The 22923-nt window shown below is 47.7% G+C and overlaps 1 protein-coding gene across 1 annotated transcript in view; it reads right to left on the reverse strand.

Annotated features, from left to right (window-relative positions):
• The window catches only part of LOC147106716 (glycogen [starch] synthase, muscle-like), a 129094-nt gene that overhangs the window by 58210 nt on the left and 47961 nt on the right, over positions 1–22923 (reverse strand). The window contains exon 8 of the mRNA XM_086007772.1: positions 5405–5511. Within this exon, the coding sequence (XP_085863898.1) occupies positions 5405–5511 (107 nt within the window). The remainder of the gene's footprint in view (positions 1–5404; positions 5512–22923) is intronic.

Here is a 22923-nt window from a genome sequence, read left to right on the forward strand (position 1 = left end):
AGAGAGAGAGGAGAGAGAGAGTAAAAGCCAAATTGGATTCCTGCCAAACTATCGAACCTCAGATCATATCTTCACCCTACAGACCCTAATTGACAAACACGTTCATCAAAACAAAAGCAAAATCTACGCATGCTTTATAGATTTCCAGAAGGCTTTTCGATTCCATCTGGCACGACGGTTTATTCCTGAAACTTATCGAAAGCGGGGTAGGGGGAAAAACATATGATGTAATTAAATCAATGTATACAAACAACAAATGTGCAGTTAAAATTGGAGACAAAGAAACAAAATACTTCCCACAGGGGCGGGGGGTGACGCAGGGCTCGCCCATCTCACCCGACACTCTTTAATATTTACATAAATGAATTGGCAAAACTACTTGAACAATCTACAGCACCCGGCCTCACCCTATATGAATCCAAGGTTAAATTCCTCCTCTATGCAGATGACCTGGTTCTGCTGTCACCAACTAAGGAGGGTCTACAGCAGAACCTGGATCTGCTGGAGTCATTCTGCCAGACCTGGGCCCTGACAATAAATCCCCAAAAAACCAAAGTCCTTGTGTTCCAGCAAAGATCCAGACATCAGGGACCCAAAATAAATTTCACACTAGGAACAACCAAAATTGAACAAACCACTAACTACACATACTTGGGCTTAAAAATCAGTTCTACGGGAAATTTTCATCTGGCTGTGAATGAACTGAAAGAGAAAGCAAGAAGGGCTTTCTATGCCATTAAAAAATCAATCCAAATAGAAATCCCAATTAGCATTTGGCTCAAAATTTTCAAATCAGTAATTGAACCAATTGCACTCTATGGCAGTGAGGTGTGGGGACTGCTAACACAACAAGAATTTGCAAAATGGGACAAACACCCAATTGAGATCCTACATGCAGAATTCTGTAAAAGTATCCTCCGGACTCAAAGGAAAACCGTAAACAATGCATGCAGGGCAGAACTGGGCCAATATCCATTAATAATCACTATCCAAACCAAATTTTGGAAACACCTAGAAATGAGCAACCCCCAATGCTATCATTACGAAGCCCTGAAATGCCAAGAGAGGACCATAAAGAAGAATACCCTCAGTCAACTAGTCCTGGGACTCAGTGAAGTAACTACTAACACTACTAACAATAACCAGCCCCAGGACAGTGACAGCGTAACACAAATAATTCGACCCAACACAATCGTCGCTAAGCAAAAGGAAAAATATCTGTCATATTGGGCAGAAACAACAAAAACCCAAAGCAAACTCAATTGCTACTTGGCCCGAAACAGACAATACAACATGGCTGATTACCTGACCAGGGTAAAGGATAGCAAACTGAGAAAAACCTTGATAATGTACAGACTTAGTGAACATAGCCTGGCGATTGAAAAAGGTAGACACAGGCAGACCCGGCTACCAAGAGAGGACAGGATATGCTCTCACTGCAGTCAGGGAGTGGTGGAGACAGAGATGCACTTCCTCACAGCTTGTAGAAAATATCAGGGCATAAGGGAGAATTTCTACCCAAAATTCACAAAAATATGCCCGGAATTCAGAAATTTGAATGACGACCAAAAACTCCCATACCTACTAGGGGAAGAGAGAAATTGTGTAACCTTAGCGGCACACTATGTTACAGCTTGCCATAAACAGAGGGACAACCACTAAATATAAGAAAAGAGTATATACAAATTATATGAATGTATATTTATACACTCAGGGATATATCTGTTTATACACTGTATGGATAGATCTGTATTTTTGTGTACAACCATGAATGTTTTTCGATGCTTTGGCAACATAAGATGTACCTTGTCATGCCAATAAAGTGAATTGAATTGAATTGAATTGAGAGAGGGGGAGCGAGGGGGAGGGGGAGAGGGAGAGGGAGAGGGAGGGGGAGGGGAGAGGGAGAGGAGAGGGAGGGGGCGGAGAGAGAGGGAGGGGGCGGAGAGAGAGGGGGGGGGGGAGCAATTGGATGAAATCCGGAAGTCATGACACTGTCACTATTCACTTCATACCCAATAAACCTGTTAACAATCCGTGACCCACACACAATGCCCCATCTATGGAGGCGGGTGGGGAAGATCAGGAACTTATTGTGGGGAGATGGTCAGGAACCATGGTGGTTTTGGGGGGGGGGGGGGGGGTAAGGGGAGAAACTTGGTCAGCAGGGGAAGGTCTGAAACCCGGGTGGGGAGGGGTCGAAGGTCAGGAACTTGTTGGGGAGGGTTGGGGAAGGTCTTAACCCGTGAGGGTGAGCCATGTCTGTACGATGTGAGCTCTGTTCTGTCTGGAACAAGGCAGTCAGAGTGGCTCGAATTACATTTTGCAAGCTAATTTATTACTTAGGCAGGCAGTGTCTAATTTCACATTCCAGAGAAACTGCTGGGTGTGTCTTGTCCTCCAGAGGAACCAATCAGAAATCAGGTGTTGCCTTCAAGTTAACCAATTAGAGATCTGGTGTTGGAAGTAAATGCAACCTTTTGCTTTTGTGCGGGAGGAAGTAGGCTGCTGTGGCTTATTCAAGGTTTCATGCGATGTAATGGTTGGCCTCCTCTAAGTCTGGGCTTGAGAGGATTCAGCTGGAAACTGCAACAACTTGACATCTGCCAGGGAAGTTTGATCAAGTGTACTTTCTGGTAGCTCAGTGGGAATTGGTTCAGGGGTCACAAGGGTACAGAAGTGTTACCATCCTGACTGCCTGTTACTGAGCTGTAACTCAGCACGCCTACTGATCTGTGAGAGAACAGACTTGATGAGATCAGTGATCATCAAGCTCATATCCATTCCTCTCCTAGTCTGTCCAAGACGGAGGAGATGATTGAGACCACAGCCTGCATGGCTCCAGCATGAACATCCCCGAGAGATGCTATTATTGGTATCACAGACTCCTGCGGGAGGGGATTCAGCTGCGATGGTCATCAAGGTGACCACATGCTCCATGGTTGACTGAAGGGTGTCGATGTCACGAGTGAGAACCTCATACAAGTGGGTAGTGGCGCCACAATGCTATGACATATTTCAGAAGCTCCCTGGTAGTCAGTCCAATGGCTTTATCAATTGCTGGTGTGCAGAAATCATCTTTTTAAATACTGGGCCCCTGAAGTTTGCATCTCTGTCCTCTTTAGGGAAGCTGGAACATGAGCTGGCCCTCCGATTAGCTCTCCCATAGCCTTCCTTGCCACCTACACCTACAGCTGCTCAGTTAATCCCCCAGTGCAGTCCCTCAAACACACTATTCAAGTCATGTGGGGTGCTGATTTCTGTGCTAGGGTAAGAGCGAGTAATAGTACACTATCATGCTTTCCATGGTCATTATGTCTGGCACTAGTGTCCAGGTCTTCAGATTGGTCTAGACAAAGGAGAAGGGAACAGTGGTTAGGATGTAATTGTGAAGGCAAGGACCAGATCAGATGCTGCACGACGCAACACCAGGTTGTCACATTCAGGAGGTATGAGTACGTGACCGAGAGTTATGTAGAAAGAAGAGGCAGGGAAGATGCCAACAAACCCTGCTGTGCCAGGCCTCCAGCCTCGCATTTCGAATGCTGACTCCTATCCATTTTCCTATGATGTCAATGGCAGTCTTTTCCATAGGACTAAGAGTTTGTAAAGTGGCAGGACCTTCTCCTGCTGATTGTCTTCCCACTGTTGTGTGCAAGCTTCTCCTGCAAGAGTGGAAGTGGGTAAGGGCTTTCATCCCTCGCCATGCATGAGCAGCTTACCGCAGTGCACACAATGACAGAAAGCAGTGCAAGTTTGGCCAAGAGGCAGTGAAGTCTTTTCTGCTGACCTACAGACAGCCACAGGAAGGATTGATTGTGCAGAGGCAAAGGCATGGTTCGACATGACTGCAGAAAGTATGAGAAATGTGAAGGGCTATCTTATCTTGGTTCTCAAGCTGAGTTCATTACATGTCTTGCTGCACTGCAGCCAAGCTCTGGAGATAAAGTGCTGACGCCTCTCGCCGTGGCTGTTCACAATTGGCCTTGGCACCTGCTGACCATCTGAGTAGAAGAGGACCTCCGTTCTCTTCCTCCACCTCTCCATAGCTGTATCTGGAAAACCTCGGGACTCTGCTGAAAGTCTTCCTTCCCCAGACATCTTCCCGAAACTCCACAACATTGCTTCCATGCTTTGGCTGCAAAAATGCACCTTGTTGCTGCAGGCCCGATGTTCTCAGCCCCTAAACAGTGAGCTGCCGACTACGGGAAGCACGTTTTGCTCTGGCAGCTGGCCTCAGCCACAAAAATTAGGGGAGGCGCAGAAGTTGCGATGGGTTCCCTGCTGACTCCTACGGCGGTCCCTGCTCCTGCTGGGAAATCAAAATCGGCCCTCATGTCTGTTACCTTCCCCCATAATTAGAGGGCAACTGTCAGTCCAGTGGCACACAATCCCATTCACGGCATGCATCGGAGCACAACTCTCAGTTTAGAGAGATTTGGGGGTAACTCTCAACTTCCTGCATTAGTGTAAAACAGGGGATAGCGAATAGGCAAGCCATTTTACAGCTGTCCCGATTTTTATTTCTGTTGGCTTCCATGGAAATAAAAATTAGGAGATGCAAGATGGGCTGCTAACCCATGTTACACTATCGCACAAAGTTAAGATCTACCCCTTGGTCTGCTTATGGAATCTTCCTTTCTGCTGTGAATCCAAGTTAAGTGTGTTGGACAGAAGCCCAAATTGTTGCACAGTCATCCAAACAATTTAAGTAACAGTACTCTTCCATCTCTTCAGAAAAATAAAGATGAGCACTTAGTTTCCGAGTTATCCTTCACTTTTTGTTTCATCTTCAGATGACTAAGGCTCTAACATTACTAATAAAAATGGTATTTTTAGATACTCCTTGCGAGTTCTGATGTTACCTAACCTTTGAATTCAACATTTAATGAAAGACTTACATTTATATAGCGCCTTTCACAACCACCGGACGTCTCAAAGCGCTTTACAGCCAATGAAGTACTTTTGAGGTGTAGTCATTGCTGTAATGTGGGAAACGCGGCAGCCAATTTGCGCACAGCAAGCTCCCACAAACAGAAATGTGATAATGACCAGATAATCTGTTTATGTTATGTTGAGGGATAAATATTGGCCAGGACACCGGGGATAACTCCCCTGCTCTTCTTCGAAATAGTGCACCTGAGAGAGCAGACGGGGCCTCGGTTTAACGTCTCATCCGAAAGACGGCACCTCCGACAGTGCAGCACTCCCTCAGTACTGCACTGGAGTGTCAGCCTAGATTTTTGTGCTCAAGTCTCTGGAGTGGGACTTGAACCCACAACCTTCTGACTCAGAAGCGAGTGTGCCACCCACTGAGCCACAGCTGACACTGGACATTTGGGCAATTTTTACAAGAATCTTCTACTTTTTCCATGGGACTATCTTCAATCGGTACTTTTCTTACCAAAGCTGTTTCCGTACTGCCTGTCCCTTGAGAGTTTCTACGTTGAAGTTATTGGTCTTCGCAGGCATGATGAAAAACGCAACCACGGTTACTTCACTGCGGTTCGCCTGTTACGGAGCAGAGAAGCAGAAACAGTAAATGAGGCATTACCTCGTACACTGAATTAATTACTCTGAGATGACACTCACAACATTGGTGACTGATAGTTTTAACCCTTAAACTACTGACAAGTCCTGGAAATTTGTTCATCATTGTTGCATAATATCCCTCTGTCCTTGTCCTCAGTAAGCAGCCAAGGTGAGGGGCAAGGGTACGAGGTGAAGAATGAGCACATAAACTGGGTACGGGAGGGCTGCCGGTGTCTGCGGAGTTATACTCCACAACAGTCAGCCTGCAGAGAAAATTGAAGGAGTAGTGGAATGCAATTTTTGGCAACACATGAGGAAATAAACACTGCAATCTGGATGGACTTCGCTGATGAGCTGTGTTTCATTTTTTGTTTGCAGCCTGGAGTGCTACTTTAAGCACCCAATGCTAGCCTCAGCTGGCAAATCTGCTGAATGGTGAATGAAAAGCATCTCAGGGGTACATGTGCAACTGCGCCACTCCTTGGGCTTTCAAGTGCAGCAATATCTTTTGATGGCGGAATTGTTTTGGAAATAGAAGCACCAACAACCTGTCTGTGACACTGCTCCATCTATTACTGCAAACAATGAATGGGTTTGTTGCCCTCTAGAAATTCACTCGAAGGATCATGCAAGATAATTCTTATTATACTGGCTTAATGGATGTTCCTCTGGCAAGTGTTGGGACAACATGGGTCCTTATAATCAGGCAAAGAAGCAGAAAATAATCAAAAAGGCTAATGGGATTGCTTGCCTTTATATCTGGAGGAATAGAATACAAGGGGGTAGAATTGTCCTGGATGGTGTCGAGCGTCTTGAGTGTTGTTGGAGCTGCACTTGTAGTGTATGTGCCTTTAAGAGCCCCAGGTGTGCTGTAATGCCAGTAATTGCCACTCGGGCTATATAAGCCTGTATATTGTGTATATCCGTTAGAACCCCCACCCAGACTTTGCTTAGTAAATACCTATGAACCAACTCCTGTCATCAGTGTCTTTATCAACACACGGACACTACAGTGGCGACGAAGTGGAAACGGACTTACCTGCAATTCGGCAGCACCTCAAGGACATCGATTCTGCGGGCGTCCAGAAGACTCAAGGAAGTGAGAGAAGCTGTGTTTTCACCAGCTGGCCAAGCTGGTGGCAGGTACTGCGCTAATCCTTCCTGGGCGTCAGGCTGGGGCTCCAGCGGCTGGCTCTACAGCTGAGACAGGCAGCGAAATCGGAGGCATGCAATAACGGACTGGGAGGGAGCACTCGGGAGACGGCCGGCGCGGCAAGCAGGTCAGCGTTCAGACCTGGAGAGAAACTCCGGCGGGAAAGAGTCTCCGACAGTAAATTAAAAAAAAAACGGAAACCGCAGTAAACAGCGTTGTCATCGGCAGCAGCGGCGGGAAACGCCATATCTTTGCTGCAGAAAAGAAAACAAAGCACGGAAAGCGCCATATCTTTTCTGAAATGCCCAAGTCTGGCAATATTGATGCTTTTGATAGCGAAATAGAGGATTGGACCACATGCGTGGAAAGAGTAGAGGTATATTGCACTGCAAATGGAATAGAAGATGAAAAAAAAGCTTCAGTACTTCTGAACTAAATGGGCGCAAAGGCATACGGGCTGTTACGAAATTTAATCACTCCAGCCAAACCAAAGGACAAGAATTTTAAAGAAATTGTTGATACCCTGCAGGAGCACTTAAACCCAACACCGCTGCTGATAGCGGAACGATTCAAGTTCTTCAAGAGAAATCAACACAAGAATGAAAGTAACGCTGATTACCTAACCGAATTAAGAAAGCTATCAAAGTACTGCCAATTCGGGGCAGGACTATCAGATTATCTTCGAGACAAATTTGTTTGCGGTCTCTTAAGTGAAGGAACACAAAAAAGGCCGCTTTCTGAAAAAGATTTAACATTGGACAAAGCTTTCAGTATGGCTGTATCATACGAAGCAGCAGCAAGAGGAGCTGCAGAGATACAACAAAAGACACAGGACTTCGGCACCCATGAAATGACACAGGGTTTCGAAAGATGTTATCGCTGCGGCAGATCCACCCATAACCAGAGGGACTGCTGGTTCAAGGACAAAGTATGCAGGCAATGCGGAAAGATTGGACATATTGCACGGGTATGCCGATCTGGACAAAATAAATCCACAGACAGAAAAAAAAACAATAAAGTACAGGAAGGTACAAATGATGACGGACAGTAGCTCCGAAGACCAGAAGAGCGATAACGACTTCGAAAAAAAGAGACTAAGCTGTCTCAAATTACATAATGTACTTGCCAAAGATGATTACCAAACCATTTGGGTTACCCTCACGATAGCAGGGTCCCCAGTTAAAATGGAGCTAGATACAGGATCAGCTCTAACCGTAATAAATCGACGGGATTACGAGAGGCTATTTTCGCATATACCTCTAAAAGACACATCCATTATCTTAAAAACATATACGGGGCAGAAAGTATACCCCAAAGGAAAAATAAGGGTGCCTGTTGTATACAACGGCAAAGAAATACAAAAGTTGTATTTATACATTCTACAAGATGGTGGTCCACCGTTGTTGGGACGTGAATGGATCAGAAAGATACGTTTAGACTGGCACTCCATTCAGGCACTGACGGTGACCAGTAAGAAAAAAAACAATGATGACATCATACCTGAACGATTAAAAGACATCTTGGCCAACGCCAAAGAAGTGTTTCAAGAGAAACTAGGAACCTTGAAAGGCATCACCGCCTCAATAAAAGTGGAAGATGCAGCAATTCCCAAATTTTTTAAGGCAAGACCGGTGCCATACGCAATACGTCCAGCAGTCGAGGCAGAGCTGGAGAATTTGGAAAAAGCAGGCGTATTATCCAAAATAGATTGGAGCGAGTGGGCAACACCCATCGTTCCAGTCATGAAAAAAGCATTGAATAAAGATAAATCTGAAGAACAGAGAAAAATTCGCATCTGTGGAGACTTCAAGGTGACTGTAAACCCGGTCCTTCACACAGTACAGTATCCTCTTCCGATAGAAGATATTTTCGCCTCACTATCCGGAGGGAAACGTTTCACCAAAATTGACTTGGCACAGGCATATCTACAGATGGAGGTTGAGGAGGCCTCTAAAAAGTATCTCACGATAAACACACACAAAGGCCTGTACCAGTACAATCGACTGGTTTTTGGAGTAGCATCAGCTCCAGCTATCTGGCAAAGAGCTATGGAGCAAGTCCTGCAAGGGATTCCGGGGACTCAATGCTACCTAGACGACATCCTTGTAACAGGAGAAAACGACAACGAGCACCTTGCCAATTTGGAGCAGGTGCTCACTAGGCTGAAAGAGCGGGGCCTATGAGCGAATCGCCCCAAGTGCGAATTTTTCCAAAATCAGATATCATATTGTGGCCACATAATTAATAATGAAGGGTTGCATAAGTCACCTGAAAAAATTGAAGCGGTCATAAAAGCCCCAGCACCTGAAAATGTTTCACAATTAAGGTCGTTCCTGGGATTAATAAATTACTATCATAAGCTTTTACCGAACTTATCAACTCTTCTACACCCTCTTAATGAACTTCTACAAACAGGAGTGATTTGGAAATGGAACGAAGACTGTAAACGTGCCTTCCATAAATGCAAAGACTTAATCACATCCGAAGAAGTTTTGGCTCATTACAACCCATCACTGCCAATCAGACTGGCATGCAATGCATCCCCTTACGGCATAGGAGCAGTATTATCCCATAAATTCCCTGATGGCTCAGAACAGCCGATAGCTTTTGCGTCACACTCATTAAACTCAGCTGAGTGTAACTATGCCCAAATCGACAGGGAAGCACTCAGCCTGGTATGGGGAGTAAAGAAATTCAACCATTACCTACACGGACAAAAATTTACCTTGTTGACTGACCATCAACCGCTCATCTCCATATTCAACCCTAGCAAAGACTACAGAGGTGGTCCCTTTTTCTAGGGGCACACCAATACAACATAGAATACAAAGGATCAAAACAGCATGGGAATGCTGACGGTTTATCGCGCCTACCGTTGCCAATGGTAGAAGAGGCACCTACAGTAGACCCAGTAGAGATGTTCCACTCTACCATAGTGGAATGTCTACCAGTAACAAATTCTGCCATTGAAAAGGAAACGAGAAATGACCCGACTCTCTCACGGGTCTACGATTTAACAGTGAAGGGATGGCCAGCACATGGCGAACCACTGTTGCCAGCATTCTCGCAAAGAAGAGAACAGCTGTCAGTGTGCCGAGGAACCTTGATGTGTGGATCCAGAGTGGTAATTCCACCCAAACTCCAGGATAAAGTGCTAAAGGAGCTTCACGAGGGGCATCTGGGTGGAGTGAAAATGAAGAACCTAGCTAGGGCGTTTGTATGGTGGCCAGGTATCGATGGAAACATCGAAGAAATGACCAAGAGCTGCCTAGGATGCCAGAAGGTCCAAAACGCTCCACCACAAGCCCCTCTACATCCATGGGAGTGGCCCTCATCTCCATGGCAAAGGGTGCACATCGACTTTGCTGGTCCATTTATGGACTCAATGTTCTTAATCGCGGTTGATGCACACTCCAAATGGCCGGAGGTAATAAAGATGTCCTCCACCACCACGGAAAAAACCATCACGGTATTAAGGACCATATCTGCCAGGAATGGGCTGCCGGAACAGATATGTTCTGATAATGGACCGCAATTTGTGTCCGAAGAATTCAGAAAGTTCTTAAAAAACAATGGGGTTAAGCACTACACGTCCACCCCATACCATCCCGCCACCAATGGATTGGCTGAAAGGTTTGTCCAGACCTTCAAGAAGGCCATAAAGGCCATGGGTAATGAAGACATAAAACTTCAGCACAAGGTGGATAACTTCTTATTCGCATACAGGAATGCAACACATATGGTTACCAACCAAACTCCCGCCATGATGTTCTTCAATAGAAACCTAAGATGCCGGCTGGATTTGGTCAAGCCCAACATCAGAAGGGACGTGGAGAACCGGCAGTTTCAAGGCATGAATGAAAGGCCAACTAGAACCTTCCAGATAGGTCAACAAGTTTTGGCCCGGGACTACCGTACCGAGAAATGGCAGCCTGGAACTATCTGCACACGACTAGGACCACTGATGTATACCGTGGACATCGGAGAAAGCATAATAAGGCGCCATGCTGACCAAATCATAAAGTCATCCGAAAAGGGACAACCTACACCACAACTCTATACTTCTAACGATGAAGTAGAGATACCCATATCTACCTCCGATCCGGTGATACTGGAACCCGATGAACCCGACACTGGCATTCAAGCCGAATCAGCCTTGCCAGAAGAACCTACTACACCACCAGAAACTACTACACCCCCGAGGCGTTATCCGGACCGAGTCAGGAAGCCTCCTGAGAGACTGACTTATAATTAATTAACTACAGCAATGTATATTATTTTGCTTATAACATGTAATTAATAATTACTTAAAATATGATGTACTGGTTAGCTAAAAGGGGAGGAATTGTAGTGTATGTGCCTTTAAGAGCCCCAGGTGTGCTGTAATGCCGGTAATTGCCACTCGGGCTATATAAGCCTGTATATTGTGTATATCCGTTAGAACCCCCCCCAGACTTTGCTTAGTAAATACCTATGAACCAACTCCTGTCTTCAGTGTCTTTATCAACACACGGACACTACAGCACTCATCCAGGCAAGTGGAGAGTATTCCATCACACTCCTTACTTGTGCCTTATAGATGGTGGAAAGGCTTTGGGGAGTCAGGAGGTGAGACACTCGCTGCAGAATACCTAGCCTCTGACCTGCTCTTGTTGCCACAGTATTTATGTGGCTGGTCCAGTTAAGTTTCTGGTCAAATGGTGACCCCCAGGATGTTGATGGTGGGGGATTCGGCGATGGTAACGACGATGAATGTCAAGAGGCAGTGTTTCGACTCTCGCTTGTTGGAGATAGTCATTTCCTGGCACTTGTGTGGCGCGAATGTTACCTGCCACTTATCAACCCAAGCCTGAATGTCATTCAGGTCTTGTTGCATGCAGGCATGGACTGCTTCATTATCTGAGGAGCTGTGAATGGCGCTGAACACTGTGCAGTCATCAACGAACATCCCCATTTCTGACCTTACGTTGGAGGGAAGGTCATTGATGAAGCAGCTGAAGATGGTTGGGCCTAGGACACTGCCCTGAGGAACTCCTGCAGCGATGCCCTGGGGCTGTGATGATTGACCTCCAACCACTACAACCATCTTCCTTTGTGCTAGGTATGACTCCAGCCAGTGGAGAGTTTTCCTCACGATTCCCATTGACACCAGTTTTACTCGGGCTCCTTCATGCCACACTCGGTCAAATGCTGCCTTGATGTCAAGGGCAGTCACTCTCACCTCACCACTGGAATTCAGTTCCTTTGTCCATGTTTGGACTAAGGCTGTAATGAGGTCGGGAGCCAAGTGGTCTTGGCAGAACCCAAACTGGGCAGCAGTGAACAGGTTATTGGTGATAGCACTGTCGATGACACCTTCCATCACTTTGCTGATGATTGAGAGTAGACTGGTGAGGCGGTAATTGGCCGGATTAGATTTGTCCTGCTTTTTGTGGACAGGACATACCTGGGCAGTTTTACACATTGTCAGATAGATGCCAGTGTTGTAGCTGCACTGGAACAGCTTGGCTAGAGGTGTGGCTAGTTCTGGAGCACAAGTCTTCAGCACGATAGCCAGGATGTTGTCAGGGCCCATAGCCTTTGCTGTATCCAGTGCGCTCAGCTGTTCCCTGATATCACCTGGAGTGAATCGAATTGGCTGAAGACTGGCTTCTGTGGTGGTGGGGACCTCAGGAAGAGGCCGATATGGATCATCCACTCAGCACTTCTGGCTGAAGATGGTTGGAAACGCTTCAGCCTTGTCTCTTGCACTCACATGCTGGGCTCCACCATCATTGAGGATCGGGATATTCATAGAGCCTCCTCCTCCCATTAGTTGTTTAATGGTCCACCACCATTCACGACTGGATGTGGCAGGACTGCAGAGCTTTGATCTGATCCGTTGATTGTGGGATCGCTCAGCCCTGTTTATAGCATGCTGCTTCCGTCAGGGACTAGGGCACATAGTCTAAAAGTTAGAGCCAGGAATTTCAGGAGTGAAGTTAGGAAACACTTCTACACGCAAACGGCAATTGATGCTGGGTCAATTGTTAATTTTAAATCTGAGATTGATCGATTTTTAACCAAAGGTATTAAGGGATATGGGGCAATGGCGGGTATATGGAGTTAGGTCACAGATCAACCATGATCTCATTGAATGGCGGAACAGGCTCGAGGGGCTAAATGGCCTCCTCCTGTTCCTATGTTCCTAAATCAATCAGGGTTTCTGTTCCTGATCGCTATCCAGTGGCACCTGCTGGAAAATGTACAAATGTGGATGTTGGGCAAGGACAGGATCTGGCTCGTCATTGTCTATTCATTCCGATCTAGATTTTCTGTTGTGCCGTTATTAGGTATGCCATTGTTTCAAAGCCTTTTTGAACTAAACAGCGATTGGAACATCTAGGCTCACATCGATGGCCACTTGGGTGAGGCATTGCAGCGCAAGCGTGACAGCTGGAACCTTATCCAAGCGAGAGTCTGGCCGACGTGGTCTTGCACTGGAACCAGGCACAAAGTAGGCGGCATGTGTGAAACACACGGCCGAAGATGCCAGACAACTGGGATTGCATCGGGACAGCCGACTGACATCTGCAGCTCGCAGATCGAGGGCTTTCCAAAACTGTCTGGCTCAAACACCAAGCTGTCCCGCAGGTAGGTCCTGGGTAACGCGGGGGAATGGTGGGGAGGGGGGGGGGGGGGGCGGGGGCGCAAAACCAGGCCAGCAGCGGCCCACAGTATTGCTGTGGAGCCAGGAGGGTCACTCCTGCTCCTCTCCGCTCCACATCAAGGTAAATAAAATTAAAAAATCACGTCTTTTTGTCGGCTGCCTCCAGCAGTCCCTTTAGGCCGCATTGGACCCAGGGTAACTGAGTTGCGCCTCCTCCGCCCAATTTCTAACAAATTTGGAAGCCGGGTCCTAAAATAGGCATTCGGCTTTAATTGTAGGTCCTTAACAGCTGTTTCAGATGGCGATTGGGCCAAGTAAAATCCATCCCCCCGAACACCAGAAATCGAGCACCCGTGAAGTCTGCAACTCGGTCTTCTTCAGCAGAGTTGGGATGTGAGCTAGCCGACCGGTGAGCTCTTTCTTGTCTGTAACCTTCTAACTGCTCCTGCCCACTTATGCTCTGTGAGTCACCCAGTACAGACCCCTCTAACTCACTATCAGGGGAGCTGATTTCTGCACTGGTGAAGGGGGAGAGCGAGTGATGGTGCATCTTCGGGTGGGTTCTCCTCCTCAATCCAAGCTCCTCGGGATGTAACTGCAGCATAACAAATGCAGACAGGAGGATATTATGGGGTGATTTGATAGAGGTAATTATCAAGGGATGGGACAGGGTAGAGAGAAACAGATTGCTTCCAGCGGTTGAGGGGACACAGATACAAGCTTAAATGTCAGATTTAGGACAGAGAACAGGAGGAACGTTTTGACACAGAAAGTTGTGAGACTGTGCAATTCACTTTTGGAGTTAGTTATTGGAGCAGAGACCATGCCAACATTTAAGAATAGGTTAAACAGGTGGTTGAAGGAAAGAGAGATTAAAGAGATATGCATTTACCAAACCAGTCATTAGGAAAGTTTCTTCAATATATTTCCAAATAAACATTACTGCGAACGTATTATCACTCACATTAAAAGACCAGTTTTCTCTCTTCGCAGCTAAACTTCCACAAGAGCCTTTGAAGCTCAACTCTTAATTAAGATCCCAATACCATTATTAAAAACCATGTATTTTCAAGCTCCCCGGCAGTTCACTGGGCAGAGACACTGCCTGTTGTGTGGGATTGTGCTGTAAAGGGGCCATACTCTGTTAGCTGATCTATCAGGGCAGTAGATGGAGCACTGCAACTGGCTTCAGTGGCCTTGGGCTAGGAAAGGAGTAAAGACAAACCAGCCAGGGTTCCCAGTCTGTCCAATGATCCCTGCTGGAAAGTGCATGTGTGTGGAAAACAATAACAAGTTACCTTTCATGCAACAGGACATCCTGAGGAGGGGAGGGAGAAACATTAGGAGGCAGGGGAGAGGCTGAAAGCAGGTTTCAAGAGGTATGCTTTGAGCCAGGACATTGCGTTTGTGATGAACTTTAGACCTACTCCATACCCGGTGCATAACTGAAGCTGATTGTGTTATTTACAGGAAGTCCTGCTGTCAATAAAACACAAACAAGAAACCACCCGTGTGCAGAGTTTCAAAGACAGAGTTAACCACAACTTAGTCAAGAAAGATCACCGAAGCTTACATTTGGCTGTGAGAAAATGTCAATTTTCCATTGGTATCTGATCCATGCCACCTCCCCCCGCCGCCCCTACCACCCACTATCTGTCTCAAACAAGGTAGTGGGCAGTGTTTGCAGAAGGACAGAATACAAATCAAATACGGCAGTTGCCGTATCAGGCACAGGAGAGCCTCAATCTGGAGTGCTGCGCCGTATTGGTCACCAGGCTATAGGAAGAGTGCAACTGAGACACTGTCAGTTTCAGGAATGTAAGTTATGAGGTTAAGCCTGTTCTTGTTGGAAAAAACAAGGCTTTACGGTAACCTCATTCAAATTTTGGAAGTTATGAAGCGGACTTATATTATTCCCAGTGACAAAAAGTTTAAAAACTGCAGGACATCATTTAAAAATTTACACAAAAAATGAGGAGACATATAGAATAAGAAGATATCAGAATGGCAATTGAAGAAGGCAGTATAAATGAATTTATAGAATCACAGATCACAGAAGGGGGCCATTCGGCCCATCGCGTCTGTGCCAGCTCTTTGAAAAACCTATCCAATTAGTTCCACTCCCCTGATCACGGTCAGCCAGTGGCTCAGTGGTAGCATCCTTGCCTCAGTCAGAAGGTTGTGGGTTCAAGTCCCACTCCAGAGACTTGAGGACAAAAATCTAGGCTGACACTCCAGTGCGGTGCTGAGGGAGTGCTGCACTGTCAGAGGTGCATCTTTCAGATGAGACCCCATCTGCTCACTCAGGTGGACGTAAAAGATCCCATGGCACTATTTCGAAGAAGAGCAGGGGAGTTATCCCCGGTGTCCTGGCCAATATTTATCCCTCAATCAACATCACAAAAAACAGATTATCTGGTCATTATCACATTGCTGTTTGTGGGACCTTGCTGAGTGCAAATTGGCTGCCAGGTTTCCTACATTATAACAGTGACTACACTTCAAAAAGTACTTCATTGGCTGTGAAGCGCTTTGGGATGTCCGGTGGTTGTGAAAGGCGCTATGTACAGTACAATTTTTTTTTTTTTTTTTTTTTTTTTACAATTTTTTTTTTTACAATTTTTACAATACAGTAAATGCAAGTCTTTCTTTTGATCTTTCCCCATAGCCATGCAAAGCTCAAGAGATAGCTTAACATCTGGGGAGTTGAACCTAGCAAGCATCAATGCCTTCAGGGGAGGACAGAAGTGATAAGTTAAACATTAGCTGCAACACTTATTGAAGAAGTTCCACATCAGGGGTTGTATCATCAATACTGAGACAAAAAACTAAGTAAAAAGATGGGATTTGTTGCCATCTTGTGGCCAAACACTGCACTGCCGAGGCAATATCTAGAATTGCTTACAAAACAGGAAGGAGAGCTAACTGGACCCACGGGGTCAGGAAGGAGAGCTAACTGGGCCCACGGGGTCAGGAAGGAGAGCTAACTGGGCCCACGGGGTCAGGAAGGAGAGCTAACTGGGCCCACGGGGTCAGGAAGGAGAGCTAACTGGGCCCACGGGGTCAGGAAGGAGAGCTAACAGGACCCAAGGGGTCAGGAAGGAGAGCTAACTGGGCCCACGGGGTCAGGAAGGAGCGCTAACTGGGCCCACGGGGTCAGGAAGGAGAGCTAACTGGACCCACGGGGTCAGGAAGAAGAGCTAACTGGGCCCACGGAGTCAGGAAGGAGAGCTAACTGGGCCCACGGGGTCAGGAAGGAGAGCTAACTGGGCCCACGGGGTCAGGAAGGAGAGCTAACTGGGCCCACGGGGTCAGGAAGGAGAGCTAACTGGGCCCACGGGGTCAGGAAGGAGAGCTAACAGGACCCAAGGGGTCAGGAAGGAGAGCTAACTGGGCCCACGGGGTCAGGAAGGAGCGCTAACTGGGCCCACGGGGTCAGGAAGGAGAGCTAACTGGGCCCACGGGGTCAGGAAGGAGAGCTAACTGGGCCCACGGGGTCAGGAAGGAGAGCTAACAGGACCCAAGGGGTCAGGAAGGAGAGCTAACTGGGCCCACGGGGTCAGGAAGGAGCGCTAACTGGGCCCACGGGGTCAGGAAGGAGAGCTAACTGGGCCCACGGGGTCAGGAAGAAGAGCTAACTGGGCCCACGGGGTCAGGAAGGAGAGCTAACTGGGCCCACGGGGTCAGGAAGGAGAGCTAACTGGGCCCACGGGGTCAGGAAGGAGAGCTAACTGGGCTCACGGGGTCAGGAAGGAGCGCTAACTGGGCCCACGGGGTCAGGAAGGAGAGCTAACTGGGCCCACGGGGTCAGGAAGGAGAGCTAACAGGACCCACAGGGTCAGGAAGGAGAGCTAACAGGACCCAAGGGGTCAGGAAGGAGAGCTAACTGGGCCCACGGGGTCAGGAAGGAGAGCTAACTGGACCCACGGGGTCAGGAAGGAGAGCTAACTGGGCCCACGGGGTCAGGAAGGAGCGCTAACTGGGCCCACGGGGTCAGGAAGGAGCGCTAACTGGGCCCACGGGGTCAGGAAGGAGAGCTAACTGGGCCCACGGGGTCAGGAAGGAGAGCTAACTGGGCCCACGGGGTCAGGAAGGAGAGCTAACTGGGCCCACGGGGTCAGGAAGGAGAGCTAACTGGGCCCACGGGGTCAGGAAGGAGAGCTAACTGGGCCCACGGGGTCAGGAAGGAGAGCTAACTGGGCCCACGGGGTCAGGAAGGAGAGCTAACTGGGCCCACGGGGTCAGGAAGGAGAGCTAACTGGGCCCACGGGATCAGGAAGGAGAGCTAACTGGGCCCACGGGGTCAGGAAGGAGAGCTAACTGGGCCCACGGGGTCAGGAAGGAGAGCTAACTGGGCCCACGGGGTCAGGAAGGAGAGCTAACGGGACCCAAGGGGTCAGGAAGGAGAGCTAACGGGACCCAAGGGGTCAGGAAGGAGAGCTAACAGGACCCACGGGGTCAGGAAGGAGAGCTAACTGGGCCCACGGGGTCAGGAAGGAGAGCTAACTGGGCCCACGGGGTCAGGAAGGAGAGCTAACGGGACCCAAGGGGTCAGGAAGGAGAGCTAACTGGGCCCACGGGGTCAGGAAGGAGAGCTACCGGGACCCAAGGGGTCAGGAAGGAGAGCTAACGGGACCCAAGGGGTCAGGAAGGAGCGCTAACTGGGCCCACGGGGTCAGGAAGGAGAGCTAACTGGGCCCACGGGGTCAGGAAGGAGAGCTAACGGGACCCAAGGGGTCAGGAAGGAGAGCTAACGGGACCCAAGGGGTCAGGCAGCAGCAAACTGCAGCTCATCCCTCAAGTGTTTTTTAACTTTCTTTTTTCTATGGTGTTATCTCCCCAGATCCGTTTCCTCCCCCCTTTTTTTTCCCCGTCACCCACATAGTCTGGTACTAAGTTCAGAGGACTGGTGTACATAATCCCATTCTTGCCAGCACAATCTACTGTAATTCTTAAAATGTGTAACAGCACCGAAGAGCTTCCAGCTCAGACTGCAGTGGTTTGGCCCTCCATTCATCCTGGCATTTCTGCAGTTACCGATCTGCTAAATCACACCCTCTCCTCCAGCTTAGAAGCCCTTGTCCCCATTAAAACCATTTCTCTCTCTCTCTCTCCCTAGTCGTTGTCCCTCATCTCCACTCCCTTAAGTCTAAGGGTCACAGATTTGAACATCTGTTGCAGACAACTGGTTCAACCAGCCATCTTGAGATCTGGTTGGACCACATAAAGCACCATCAGGTCCTGCTCTCCTTTGCTAAAACTGCTCACTATTCAACCATCATCCTGGAATAAAACGATATCCCTGGCTTCCCTTCTCCACCACAAACTGCTGCCCCTCAGTGACATTATCTGAAAACACAACGTCAGGTTCCACAAGTAAGCTGACAAGACTCAGCTCTATCTCACCACCACCTCACTTTCTCCAATTTGGATGAGCAGAAATTTCCTTTAATAAAATATTGGGAAGACCAAAGCCATTGGCCGGAATTTTCCCGCTGCCGTATGTGTGCGATTGGAGGCGGGTCGGGAGTGAAAGTTGAAATAAAGCGGGTCGGGACCCCACCATTATCCCGTCTCCTCATGCCTATTACTCGGGCGCGTTTGCTAGTGCAGCCGCAACCCGAATGACTGAGGCGGCCGACCTAATTTAGATTATTAGGTAGTTGACTGGCCCGTAATCATCTTTGTAACCCTAGCTTTCCAATTTCACTGCATGAGCACAGGAATCATGCAGCTCGGGAACCACGTCTGTCAAGCTGAGGCGGACGTTCAGTGGCCATTGATGGAACTCATTTATTGCACAGCATGGAAAGCACAATAAATACTCCCACCTGGCACCTGCTTACTTTACTAAGGCAGATGTTGCTGCGGAGTGAGTTGTCAGCACAGATTTAGCTTTCCAGAGGTTGGAAGTGTTTTCAGCAAATTCGGGAACCACTGTTGGAGGAGGAGCAGGAGAATCAGCTGGAAGACAAGGAGGAGGAGCAGGAGGAATCTGCGGTCCACATCCCACCAGCACCCGAGCACATTACTGCCTGGGAGGCCAGGGATGCCCTCATCGTGGCCAGATTTACTTAACTTCAGGCATTACACCCATATGGCTGCCACATGCTGCGCCAGGTTCCCACACCTCACAGCAAGACCATAATGCATCCCTACAATGACCAATCTATTCCTTTCACACTGGCCACCACTGCTGGAGGTAACGTTATGATTCATCATTCACTTCAACTCACTAAGCCACTTCCAAATTGCAGACAAAATTGGCCATGACCAAAAAGAGATGAAAATAAATATTTTTATCTGTGACATCTGAAGCTAACACAAACAGTTATTAAATCACCCAAGTGCTTACCCTTGTGCATCTACTTGTGTGTCATCTTACTCTTACGTGTGCTTCTACGAGGTGCTACCCCTGTGGCTTCAGCAGAGGTAGAGGCAGCCTGCTCACTTCCCTGCTGCAACTGCTTAGACACTCTTGGTGGACGTCCTGGTTTTGGAGCCTGTGACTGTGACTGCAGGGGCAGACTCAGCCATCACTGTCCGAGGAACCATCTGGGGCTCTGACTGAGGGGATGGCAATGAGGGAGAAGTGTAAGCACTTGGAGAGGAGCCCACACTTGCATATCTGCACTCACCATCATCCCTCTCATGGGCCACCCGCACTTCCCTGCTAGCAAAGAGCTGGAGAGCACCTTGCTGCACAGCAGTGGGGCCATGAGGACCCACATCTACGTTAGCATCCCTCCTAGAGAGGAGGTCTATGAGCGTCTGATGTCTATTCTCCATATATAGCCATCTATTCTCCATATATAGCCATCTATTTATATATAGCCATCTATTCTCTAGATATAGCCATCTATTCTCTAGATATAGCCATCTATTCTCCATATATAGCCATCTATTCTCCATAGATAGCCATCTATTCTCCATAGATAGCCATCTATTCATATATAGCCATCTATTCTCTATATATAGCCATCTATTCTCCATATATAGCCATCTATTCATATATAGCCATCTATTCTCCATATATAGCCATCTATTCTCCATATATAGCCATCTATTCTCCATATATAGCCATCTATTCTCCATATATAGCCATCTATTCTCCATATACAGCCATCTATTCTCTATATATAGCCATCTATTCTCCATATATAGCCATCTATTCATATATAGCCATCTATTCTCCATATATAGCCATCTATTCTCCATATATCGCCATCTATTCTCCATATATAGCCATCTATTCTCCATATATAGCCATCTATTCTCCATATATAGCCATCTATTCATATATAGCCATCTATTCTCCATATATAGCCATCTATTCTCCATATATAGCCATCTATTCTCCATATATAGCCATCTATTCTCCATATACAGCCATCTATTCTCCATATACAGCCATCTATTCTCTATATATAGCCATCTATTCTCCATATATAGCCATCTATTCTCCATATATAGCCATCTATTCTCCATATATAGCCATCTATTCTCCATATATAGCCATCTATTCTCCATATATAGCCATCTATTCTCCATATATAGCCATCTATTCTCCATATATAGCCATCTATTCTCCATATATAGCCATCTATTCTCCATATATCGCCATCTATTCTCCATATATAGCCATCTATTCTCCATATATAGCCATCTATTCTCCATATATCGCCATCTATTCTCCATATATCGCCATCTATTCTCCATATATAGCCATCTATTCTCCATATATCGCCATCTATTCTCCATATATCGCCATCTATTCTCCATATATAGCCATCTATTCTCCATATATCGCCATCTATTCTCCATATATCGCCATCTATTCTCCATATATAGCCATCTATTCTCCATAGAGACCATGTGCTCCTGTGAGTGGTGCATTAGCTGCTCCATGCAGGTGGCCATCCTTTCCATGGAAGAGCCTACAGTCGCCATCACCTGCGACACAGTGGTGCTCATGTTGGAGATGGGCTCCTCCATTCTCTGCACATTTGCAGACATGTCACAAAACCTGTCAGAGCCTCCAGCACTTCTTCCTGCAGCTCCAAGATCGCCCTCTTTCTGGATGGCCCCCGAGGCTCAGCGTCTGCACGCAGCTGAGCAGAGCTGGGAGCATCCTGCGCCCTCCGACGAGGAGTCTCCACTGCTGTCCCTGTCTCCATCATCTGCTCTTGCTCACTTGTGACTTGTGAGACACCAGGTGACAACACTACTCTATCTCGCGTGGGACCCACTGAGGTGTGTGTATCTGCGCTGGTGCTGGATGCGCTCATGTCTGGTGCACCCACAGAGGCTGGAGACTCCTCTGAGTCGTCATCTTGCTCTTCCTCCTGAACAGTGGGGGTGCTCTTGATGGGCCTGTGGGAGAGTAAAGAGATAATTTAGAAATGTCATATCAAGAATAGGTAACAATACCATTATGCACATGATGAACATTCACTGGCTGCTGACATCAGTCCCCATATGAGTGACTGTTGTATGCCATGTGGCTGTATGAGATGTAATTCTGTTACCAGGTTGCTGGGATGTCCCCCTCTCTCCGTCTCCCACCTCCAGCTGCTCTGCGACTCCTGACACTTCCAGGGTGACCTCCTCTGCTGCAGTTAAAGTCACCAATGATGGAGGGCCACCTCCGGTTCTCTCCCTCTCCCTCTTATTGTGGGCTCTCTTCTCCTGCAGGGAGGGAAAGAAGAGAAGTTTGAGTGAGAGTGATGGAATGAGTGTATGGAATGGATGGGTTACATCTTTAGAGGGTCTATGAGGAAGTGTCATGCCAATGCCAAGTGGCCTCCTTGTGTGTTGGTATGATTGCATTAGGATGAGGGTGAGTGTGAGGGGTGGCTAGTCAGATGGGGATGTGATAATGTAGATAGAGAGGGATGGGTGGAGGTGCAAGATATGTTGGCTTGGGAAGGCAGAGTGATGGGGATGTGATGAGAGGCACAGCAGGATGAAGTTGAGTGTGGCTTTGCACTCACCGTTCCTGATCTAATGAGATCATTGAAGCATTTCTGGCACTGCACACAGATCCTCCTGACCACATCTCTGCTGTTCACCTCCTCTGCAATTTGGAGCCCGGCTCGTTTTATCTCCTGGGGAGGTCTCTTGCACCCATCCGAAGGGAAGAGGACCACCCTGCGTGCTCTCACTCCTTCCACAAGCATATGGAGAGGATCATCCAAGAACCTGGGTGCAGCCCTCTGACTCTGTGCAGTCATGTTTCCAAGGATTAGCAACACTCCAATGCTCCAGTACAGTGCCTGCACATTCCTAGATGAACCGTGAAATGCAATATGGCCAAGGCTCCTTTAAATATCCTGGCTAAAAATTAGTCATCGATGACTTCATCAGATCCGCACCATTTAATAGGGCTGGGAAACGCACAGGCCTGCCTTAATAGGCCTCATTAAGGGAAAGTCGTTCTGAGGAGCAGCATGAAATGGGGAACAGGGTCGCGACCTGCCACACCGACCGCTCGCACCAGACCCGGCCAAGTAAACAAATTTCCGGCCATCGTCTTTGGTCCACGCCACAAAGTCCTTTCCCTGACTCAACGTTTCCATCTCTCTCCCTG

Source organism: Somniosus microcephalus, chromosome 15 (genome assembly GCF_052327205.1).
Source record: "Somniosus microcephalus isolate GS21.2 chromosome 15, FLI_Smic_1.0, whole genome shotgun sequence".
Lineage (NCBI taxonomy): Eukaryota > Metazoa > Chordata > Chondrichthyes > Squaliformes > Somniosidae > Somniosus > Somniosus microcephalus.